The sequence below is a fragment of the Spinacia oleracea genome, chromosome 3 (genome assembly GCF_020520425.1).
Source record: "Spinacia oleracea cultivar Varoflay chromosome 3, BTI_SOV_V1, whole genome shotgun sequence".
Classification (NCBI taxonomy): Eukaryota; Viridiplantae; Streptophyta; class Magnoliopsida; order Caryophyllales; family Amaranthaceae; genus Spinacia; species Spinacia oleracea.
Window position 1 is genome coordinate 43,095,108 of NC_079489.1, and position 10,541 is coordinate 43,105,648.

At 36.8% G+C, this 10,541-nt stretch overlaps 1 protein-coding gene across 2 annotated transcripts; it reads right to left on the reverse strand.

Moving 5' to 3' along the window:
- Nucleotides 1–2,471: 2,471 nt before the first annotated feature.
- Nucleotides 2,472–5,967, reverse strand: LOC110787635 (transcription factor ALC). 2 transcript variants are annotated; one of them, XM_021992264.2, is made up of 6 exons: nucleotides 5,459–5,967; nucleotides 5,268–5,354; nucleotides 5,087–5,152; nucleotides 4,849–4,914; nucleotides 2,978–3,262; nucleotides 2,472–2,892 (listed from the first exon to the last, which is right to left on the reverse strand). In XM_021992264.2, exons 1-6 carry the CDS (start codon nucleotides 5,753–5,755, stop codon nucleotides 2,806–2,808), a joined length of 888 nt encoding a protein of 295 aa, XP_021847956.2. In that variant the 5' UTR covers nucleotides 5,756–5,967; the 3' UTR covers nucleotides 2,472–2,805. The 2 variants fall into 2 exon arrangements, with proteins under 2 accessions (XP_021847956.2, XP_021847957.2); XM_021992265.2 differs by having other exon boundaries at nucleotides 5,268–5,351; nucleotides 5,459–5,960.
- Between the last annotated feature and the right edge of the window lie 4,574 nt (nucleotides 5,968–10,541).

Genomic DNA, 10,541 nt, shown 5'->3' on the forward strand with positions numbered 1-10,541 from the left:
TTTTAAAACATGGGTATTTGGTTAGTTTTAAATTTGGGCTAACGGAACACTAACGGCACGTTAAAAGTAACGGTATTTGGGGTATTAAGTTTTGTTTTAGGGGTATTTTATTTATTATTGAAAGTCGAGGGGCATTTGGTGAATTACGCCAAAATTTAGGGGTATTTCATGAAAAAAATTTAAATAATAAATGATAAATAATAATAAAATAATAAAATAATAAATAATACATCGGTTTCAAAATGATTTTAACGGTTACTATTTGCACAAATATTAAGAAAAAATAGAAAAGTGAGTAAAATGTGGGTGAATATAATAAAATATGGATTAAGTAAGGTAGATGTGTAAAAAAATGCGGGTGGGTGTTAATAAAAAAATGAATAAAGCAAGAAAAAAAATACATCGGTTTCAAAATGATCTTTACGGTTACTATTTGCACAAATATTAAAAAAAAACTTAGAAAAGTGTGTAAAATGTGGGAGAATATAATAAATTATAGATAAAGTAAGGTAGATGTGTAAAAAAATGCGGGTGGGTGTAAATAAAAAAATGAATAAAGCAAGAGAAAGTGAGTGAATTTTTTTAAGGTTGTGGGATAAGAGGATATAATAAATTTTTATGTCCATAAATATAATAAAAGACAATATAAAGAACATTATAAAACGGAGGTAATAAATATTACAATAGTAATTATATTCACAATAATAAATAAATAAATAAATTAATTAATTATTATAATAATACGTAGGAATAAATAAATAAATAAATAACTTCGTATTGTATAAAATAATAAAAAAAATAATAATAATCTAATATATATATATATATATATATATATATATATATATATATATATATATATATATATATATATATATATATATATATATATATAAAGGAGGCATATTTGCTGAATTATTAGAGCCACACATAGGATTACTAATGGTTTCGCCCAATGAAAAATAAGATTTTTAATTTATTTTTAAATTAAAAAATTCGTTTGCCACGTAGATAATTAATTAGGCGCCCTGTAGATATTTTAATTAATGAATTACTAATATATACAACTCCATCTAAAATCAAACACTATAATAAGTAAAAATAAATCTAAAATAAAATTCTTCCAAAATCAAACACTAATCTAAAATAAAATAAATAAAATTCAATTTAAAATCAAAAATTAATCCAATAGGCATATTTGCTTAATTATTAGAGCACCGCGTAGGATTACTAATGGTTTGGACCAATGAAAAATAAGATTTCTAATTTATTTTTGAATTAAAAAAATCGATTGCCACGTAGAAAATTAATAAGGTGCCACGTAGATATTTTAATGAATTAATTACTAATACATACAACTCCATCTAAAATCAAACACTCTGATAATTAAAAAATAAATCTAAAATAAGGTTCATCCAAAATCAAACACTAATCTAAAATAAAATAAATAAAATTCAATTTAAAATCAAACATTAATCCAATATTAGAGCGCCACGTAGGAAATCTAATGGTTTTGGCCAATGAAAAATAAGATTTCAAAATTAATTTTGAATTAAAAAAGTCGAGTGCCACATAGATAAATAATTAAGTGTCACGTAACGCATATACAATTTCATCCAAAAACAAACACTCTCATAATTATAAAAAAAATCTAAAATGAAATTTAATGCAAAATCAAAAACTAATCTAACCTAATATAAAGAATATAAAATTGGTATATACATAGGAGTTTTATTCAAACATAACAATTTAATAGAATTCGTGCATCGCACGGGATAAAATCTAATAATAATACTCCATTTGTTCTCAAATATTAGTCCCTTTTGGAATCTTGACACTATTCACAATTGAAGAGAATCTTCTAATTTATTTTCAATACGTATTTCAAAATATATTCATGCCATATCTTATTTTGTTCGTCTTAATGTGTAGCTTAACAATATCAAATTTTTATATTTTTCTAACATACGTATTTGGAGATATTTACGTTTAAATATTGAGTTGAAAAGTCAAAACATGACTAATATTTAAGAACGGAGGGAGTAATATTAATATTAATAATAATACTCCCTCCGTCCTAGATTAGTCGTTACACTTTCCTTTTTCGTCCGTCCCAGATTAGTTGTTACACTTCTAAATTAGGAATGACCCCACAATTATTATATTGTTTCTCTCTTCCCACTAACATTTTTTTTTTGTCCCCACACCCTGTCTCACTCAATTAACAAATACCCCACTAACTCCTATCACATCTAATTTTTCAATAAATAACAATTGATAACCAACAACCATTTATCACCTAAAACTTTGTGCAAAGGTAAGTGTAACGACTATTCTGGAACGGAGGAAGTAATAATAATAATTATAACAACGATATAATCTAAATTTATTTAGATTGAATTAATTGAATTAAATTGAATTTTACTGAACTGGATTTCTATGAAATTCAACAAAAAAGAACAGGGTGTAGGTAGAGTTGCAAAATGAGTATGTCAACATATGAAGTTTGAGATGTATTATCTCTCAAGTCTCAACAAATCATCAACTACAAGGCTATGTGAATGTAGTATACCAAACAGCCCGTGTGGTATAAACAATGATCCGCTCAAAGGTTTATGAAGGCTTGAGCATGTTGGCTTTGAAAAAGGAAACAAACTGGTAAAAACATTGAGTTTTGAGTAGTTGGAATGTATGATGATAAATAATGTTAGAACAAATTACTTATTCTACAGTTTGTATGGCATCTGCATGAATGCGAGTTATCTGTAGAATTATACAGAATTTAGAACAACATTATCTTCATACTCAAGACGAGATACCTGATGATGAACTCTGACCACAGTGACTCATGTCCAACTGTAGCTGAGGTAACATAGGATCCTTGCATAGTACCTTTACGACATCCAATAAAAATGGTTTAATCCACTAAAAGGTGTTACGGAGATGCATTAATTAACAGGAAATTTCAGAACGATACCTTAGAGGCATTGAAAGGCCTATAATGTGCAGTCATGGGCGGTTCTGATACAAATGCATGAGCTGAACTATTACTCTCTGACATTTTGGACATTAAGAGCTTGTAGTCGGAAAAGGCAGGTTTGCTAGAAAGATTAAACATGGCTTGCGTGGGAGACTCTTGATCTGTAGCGAAGGAGCCTGCTCTACTGCTGTTGGCCTCACCTACTGCTCCTGCAGATGGAAGCTGCACTGCTCCTGGTAAGTAAAAGGGATGCGAACTTGAACCATTTCTCATGGTTAACATCTGTAAAACCAACATCACTCCAATTATTAAGTTGTAACCCATGTTTATTTTTGTATGTAAAATGCTAAATGTTGGTTCAGTAAACATCCTTCCACTATGAGAATGCCAATCAGGCAATGTTTCTTTAAAAAGTAGAATTAAATCAAAGACAGAAGACGAACAAGGGAGTATATTTATTATGTTTCTGAGGGTGACACAGACACTATATTACTATAATAGGGAATTTGAAGTGAAACTGAGAAAATAAATTAACCCTTTTCTCATGAACCACAGAAGGTTGGTATTAAACCGGCAAAAGGCATTTTATCAAACAAGGCCGTAATCTCAAAGGATTAGGCCTTTGTTAAGGCACACTCAACCTGCTTCACTATTGTGATCAGACACGCAACAACAAGGCACACACAAGCAAACCCAGTCCAGGAACTTGTTCATGTATAACTATTTGAATACGACTACATCAATCAATCAATAAAGTCATTTCCTATCTCTATAACATTTTTTTAGCTCATACTGTAGTAATAAATTACATGAAGCCCTTGACTAAATCCAAAAGTAATCAGTGCACTCACAAGCATACACATTCATCTATTATAAAAGGATGCAAGAGTTAACATTATGAGCATATGGATACTTACTAATGTAAAAACTGAAGTTGCACAATGCTTCATGCCCCATCTCATAGAGAAGGAAGTAAATGCTAAGTATCAAAGTGCACTCAAACAACAAAGTGATCTGAAAAAAGGACGCATTACTAAGCCCTGTGCGTGTGCATCAGTGCGCGCCTCTAAACTGTAACAAATAACAGAAAGCACTCCTCATATAAGCTGCAATGGAAAGGCTAAGTTGACGTGTTTATTATTCATCCTACTTGCCTTACTTCTCTATCAAACTTGTTGATACCTACAACTAAAACATTGCAAATTACAAGATGTGAAGGACTATGATTTCCCTTCTTGTATACTCTTTTATGCAAGAATGCAGTTGTGACACACTTTTCACCTTCCACTTTCAAAATGCTTATCATCAAACTTAGTTTCATTTCAATAGGAGCTTAAACTGATTGATAGAGTGATAGAGAACCTAATCCCATCAGTCTGAAGTGCCAACGGAGGATCTTCTGTTGTAACCAGAAGGTACACAGCATTGAAAATGGATTCAGCAACTTATCAGATTAAAGTGATACAACAAGGTCAAGGTCCATTTATGTATCTTCCAAACGCAATATCTTTATCAACTACATATGTCATATGTAGGCCATGAACATGAATTAGGTTCCAGGCTTGAAATTTTCAAACATTCAATACTCCCACATGATATAGACGAGTGACCATAATTTTGGATTAGAAATATTCACGTTATTCATTAAAAATCCGGGCTTGACAGTCTAAATAACATGGTCTATATGGGGTTTTCCACCCTATTGCAATATTGGTTTTTGTTACGCCTAATATACATAATTCTATTACAACTTGCTGATATTCATTGCTCCTGGTTAGTGAGAAAGGCAATATCTTAAAGATCCTCTACAGAAGAAAAATACAAACATAACAATTTAAAATATGTAAGCATAAGATAAGAGCACACACTTGAACTTGTAGCTGAAGCTGTTTTAAATATTCGATCGCTTCATCCAACATTGAAGCCTTATCAGTCTGTCACAAAATAGAATTAAACATTATATTTTGTACCAAAAATTAATACAAAATTTAAATATTTAATGTAAATCAAGTTCCGGGAAAGTAATAATTATTTAAGGGAATGAATTTGTAAGGAAATTAATCTAAAAGGACAAAATTAGTAAAATTTAAAACTAATTATTATCACCTTATTGGAGTTGGGAATTAATTTCTGCAGTGCTTTCATTTTTTCGTTAATCCTCTGCCGTCTTCTCTGTCCATAAACAGCATATCAAACACACCAAAACTAATAAAATACTCACTGGATCCCGAATTGTCACATTGATAGTGTAATTCTGAAAAATAAATCAATAACTTCATTTTTTAACCTTTTCAGACATGTTATGGACCTCAGCCGCTCTGCTACGCTTCGATGAGCTCTTACCCGAAGCTGACTTCCCACGCGCTTCCTCCTGCTTCAATAAAACAGTAAGCTCCCTTCCCAAAAATTCAAAAAATACAAAAAATCAGAAAATTTCATAAAATGAAAAAGAAGCAACATAAAAAATCATTAGACAACCTCACTTTGGCAATCTGCATCGTCGATCCCCTCCATCGGAAGTCCAGAGCTATAATAACCACCCGAAAAAGGAAAACCCGGGTCAAGCAACGCGGGCGATTCAGAAAAAACCGTGGATCCAGGGAATTGACCGTGGTCCTCAGGCAGTGGTGGTGGTTGCGGGTGGTTACTGGTGGAGGGTCGGGATGTATTGTGGAGGAGATTGTGTAAAAGAGAAGATATGTCGTCAGATTCAAGCGTAAAGTGACTGTTAGCGGTGGAGGATAGAGGCGGATGCGGTGGTGTAAGATGAGCCATGAGGGAGAAAGTGGTTGAATGGGTGGGTGGGGGTGAATTGTGGAAGTTATATTTCTGTGCCTAGCTAGTGTAAAAGCTAAAAGGGGCTAAATAATGGTAGGCGTTATCATCAAGTATGACAGTATGGTTAGCTCTTTCTGTTGTTTTTCTATCTCTGTTTTTCTGGTTTCGTTGCGTAAGCTTTTCTTTCTAAATTTGGAAAGGAGTCATTAAGCTGCTCTTTCTAATCAAATTTCCTCCTTCTCCCGCCTTAATCACGTCGTTTTCATTTTCTCCTCTACTTTTTTTTTTTTTTGTTGACACCACCTCACAAATTATTATATGAGAAATAACGAATAACGAATAATACAAGGGTGATGATAAAGGTTGTTGTGACAAATATTTAGTTGTCACAATTTTACGTGTCGTAATTTAATTGGTAAATACAGGCGTCACGTAGACTATGCGTCATCAGAATATTTTTACTACCAATGCAATATTTTTACTATCAAGAAATGAAAATAAGGTAGTCGTGTAGGGGTTTTTTTTTGTCCCGTTTCCTACAAGGGGGGTTGGCACGCGGCGGTTCGTTTAGAGAACCGTTGAATTGTTTTTGCACCTTGAATGAGTCGCCACCAAACTTTATTTTAGGGCCCGTTTGGGAAGACCGCAAAATGACTCTATTTTTGGATAAGGCCTTGAATCCTTGAAACGGATGGGTGAGATCCGGGCTCGGGAACGAAAATGCTTATTCGGCGAGCTTTAGAAATATTCAATTACGTTGGCACAACATTATTTCGAAAATAAACCCTAAGATTAGACTATGTGGGTTTGAAATTTAGAGCAAAATAGAATTTCTAATTGTACGGTGGTCACTTTGCTTTAAAGATTGATTTAAGGAACCTAAGGCCGGTTTGTCCAAAAATATCTTCGTTAAGCGTGATGTAACCTTTGTATTTTGTGGTATTTAGCATGTTGGTGATGAAAGCGATAAAGCACATAAATCAACATCACAATACTAAATAAAGTGTGGAATTAGTAAATACAAGACCCCCTAGAAAAGGACTAGGGAGTAGGTCCACATTGCCTAGAAATGGACTAGGCAAGTAAAGGTGCGGAATTGAAAGTGCGAAATTGAAATTGCGGTATTGAAATTGCGGTATTGAAAGTGCGATATTGAAAGTGCGATATTGAAATTGCAATATTGAAAGGTGCATAATTGAAATTTGTACTTGGGCACATGAGATTCGAACGCCAAGCGGCTCCTTAAAAATAAGTGCGCTCGACACGAATTCAAAGCCAAAAATCTCAACTTGGGAGAGGTTGCTCAACCCAAATATCCTAGATTTTGCATATTAAACTTGAAATTGAAAGCTTGAATATTGAAATGTTTGAACTTGAAATGATTGAAATTTGAACTTGAAATGATCCTAGTTTAGAGAGGTAGTTATGAACAACCCTAAACATGGTGGGATCTTGAAATTTGAAAACTTGAACTTGTATATTGAAAAATGGAGTCTTGAATCTCAAAAGACTAAACCTTTAAATGCTAAAAAGGTGTCATCTTTGATTACTCCATACTTGAAGGTGATTCTAGTTCAAAGAGATAAATGCAAGCAACTTTGAACATCCTTGAATCTTGAAAGTTTGTATTTTGTATTTTGAAAAAGTTTGTATTTTTGAAAAAACATGTATGATTGTTGCAAGTGGTGTTCTTTTTATGGCAAAAAACACCAACTTGCTAATCATTTGAAATAAAAATAGCATGATTGATTGAAATGGGATTCGGATTTACCTAGTTAGGCTTAGGCACGAGCTCCCAATTGCTTTTGAATTTAGGAATTTTTTTATGTGTTTTTGAGGAGTTTTTGAGTGTGTATTGTGAGGAGTAATGTCGAAATTACGACGTTGTATGTGTTGTGCTCCCCATTTTTCGATGGAAATGAGGGGTATTTATAGGAGGGAATGGTGCAAACGCCAGCACACGCCAGCGCCTGGCGCCAGGCCAGCGCTGCGCGCTGCTGACGTGGCTTGAATGCCGCCAAAGCAAGGACGGGGAATCGTCCTTGTTTTGTCTTGTAATGTTGTACCCGTTGTACGAATCGTACTAGGTTTGGCGCTTTTTATTTTCTTGGAGGTTAAGGCATCGTTTAGCGTCTAAAAACAAGCCTTTCTCGGGTTTTTGAATTCCGGTTTTACGGGACGGGGCCCGGCATGCTCGGTTTTGTGGGTCGGCGCCCGAATTTGACTTGCCTTATATGATTTTGAGTGGAAAAGGCCTAGTAAAACCAATGGGATGGTCTGCTAATTGAGATTGTACTCGAATCTTGAAATTGGATTTTGGAAGTTGTATTTTGTACCGAGTTCCGAGAGAGGAACGACCTCGGGGATTGGATTTTGGACCTTGAATTTTGGAGGTGTTCTTAGAAATTGGGATTTCCGCCTGGAGTTACTCCAATCACCTAACAAGGATAATGGTATCGTCATCATCCCAAAAGGAAGACACAAATTAGGTGTCTACGGAAGCCCCCACTTTGACTGAGCGTTCGGTTAGGAAAGCGCAAGTCAAAGTATTTCGAAAGGGACGGAGAATGGTCAAGATGTTCTGCAATCTAGACCACTCTTTGTACGCTAGTACCTGCATAAAGCAGGCGTTAGAAAAAGGATAGAGTCTACCTCGGTGCGGTTGGTGATGACTCCGATTTGTACTTGTATTTTTCCGCCTTCAGTCCAGGACGGAGCTTTGGCATCAAAAATTTGAATGTTTGAATCTTGAATTTTGAACTTTGACACCCGGAGTTAATCCGTTGGGACGTGCTTTGCTGGGGATAAGAGCTTTTTACTGGCCCTTAAAATTTTTAAATTTCGACTGACTTTCCCGGAGCTTGGGTCCGTTGGGAGTTGGGCGCCTGAGTCGTTGTATTTTTTTGGACTTTGTATTCTTGAAATATTCATCTGTTTGTACTTGGAGATACAGGTGTATACCCGTATTTTCGATGGATGGTTCAATGCGACGCTTGATGCTTGGTGCGGAAGACCGTAGCAGCAAAGGACGTGCAATCAGCACGGGAGACCGCGCGCGCTACAGATTTGCGCATGCAGCAAGTCAGCGCAGGGCGCTGGGGCGGTGCCTGGCACGGGGCTGCACTATATAAGTGCCCCTTGCCGTGCCATTTTGAGGCACATTCACTTGAAATTCTTTTGCTCTTTCTCTCAAAGGTCGATTAGGCTCTTCCCTTGGTCTTGTTCTTGCCTTGTCCATGTAAGTTTTTCATGTTTTTGCTTATGAAATAACTCTAGGATTGCATGTAGTTTTGATTTTCTTGTACTTTGAAATGATGCTTGTATGCTTAAGCTTCTTGAATCTTGTAGAAAATTGTTTGATAGCCACTTGAACTTGAACTGTTGGAACTTGTACTTTTGAAATTTTTTGAACTCGTATCTGCTTCGGCATGGATAGCCTAGGCGTTGATGTAGAACTTGTATACCTGCTTCGGCGTGGGTAGCCTAGGCGTTGGTGTAGGAATTTGAATACCTGCTTCGGCGTGGATAGCCTAGACGTTGGTGTAGAACTTGTATCTTGAATTAGAGGTCCACTGGGGATTTTGTTTTGCATCGTTTGACCTTGTGTGGGCCAGTATAGGATAGCCCCCAGTTTAGAATTTTGACAATTTGTATGCTGCTTGATTTAGTATGCCTCGTCACACTCGGAGAAAGCTCGCTGAATCATCTGTGGTTCGAGCTGCTGAGGAAGACGCTTCGGATGACGAAGCGGTTGCAATAAATGCGCCAGGTGGGGGTATGGTTCCCCGAGATGCGCCTGCTTTCCCTTGTGCTGGTTGGACCCCTTCCGACCTGGTGTTTCGGCCGGATTGGCACTTGTCTCAGCGGTCTCGCGCTGGCATGGTGAGTCTTGTACTGTGTTTTGAATTTTGTATTTCGTACTTGTATAGGTCTTGAGCTAACTCGTTCACCTGTAGGCCGATGGAAAGTCGTTCCGTACTTACTGGTCCTTGGTGGAGGTTCAGAGGGCCTTTAAAGCTCTCCGTGCTGATGCAAAGGCTATGGAGATTTGGTCGCAGATGGGCCTGGCCGATTTCTGGCGCACCATGGGAGGTTCCCCGAGGAGAACGGGGATTAAAAACCGTTTGTGGGCTTTGTTAGAGCGGTGGTGGGATACCACCAACACTTTCCACATGGCATGGGGAGAGATCACTGTTACCCCTCTTGAGTTTGCTATGATTACAGGTCTTCCTTTTTTTGAGAGGAATGTGACCTTTGATTCTGAGCTGACGTGGCGCTCGGCCATTGCCAGGGATTTGCTCGGCCCTGTTGTTGATTTGTCAGAGGACGACTCACACGCTTCTGTGACGGTGCTTGTGGATGCTATCTGTGGTGAGGGTGTGTCCGCGGAGCAGAGGGTTAGGCTCTTCCTCCTTGTCTTGGTTAGCAGAGTGATTGCCCCGAGTAGGAACAGTCGGGTGCATATTAGCTTCTTGCCCGCTCTGAGGGACTTGAGAGCTGTCTCGAGTTATACCTGGGGTGTTTTGGCATATAGCCACCTCTTGTAGGAAATAGGGCGGGCCTCCCGGACTGCACTGGGGAGTGACCCGAGCATGGCTGCTCTTTGGAGCGTGCTGGAGGTATTCGAGACTCCTTGTACTTTGTACTTTGATTTGTATGCTTGTATCTTGAACTTGACTGATGTTTTGTTTGTTCCTTGAAAGATTTGGATCTATGAGCACTTTTCGACTTTGGCGCCGGAGCGTACTAGAGATGTGGCTTACCCGTACGCTGCCTCTTGGAT

Coding starts and splice junctions, on each gene's coding strand:
- LOC110787635 (XM_021992264.2), bottom strand. CDS start 5,755: ATGGCTCATCTTACACCACCGCATCCGCCTCTATCCTCCACCGCTAAC. Junction 4,915..5,086: donor TAATTCCCAACTCCAATAAG/GTGATAATAATT, acceptor ATTTTGTGACAG/ACTGATAAGGCTTCAATGTT. Junction 2,893..2,977: donor GGCCTTTCAATGCCTCTAAG/GTATCGTTCTGA, acceptor GATGTCGTAAAG/GTACTATGCAAGGATCCTAT.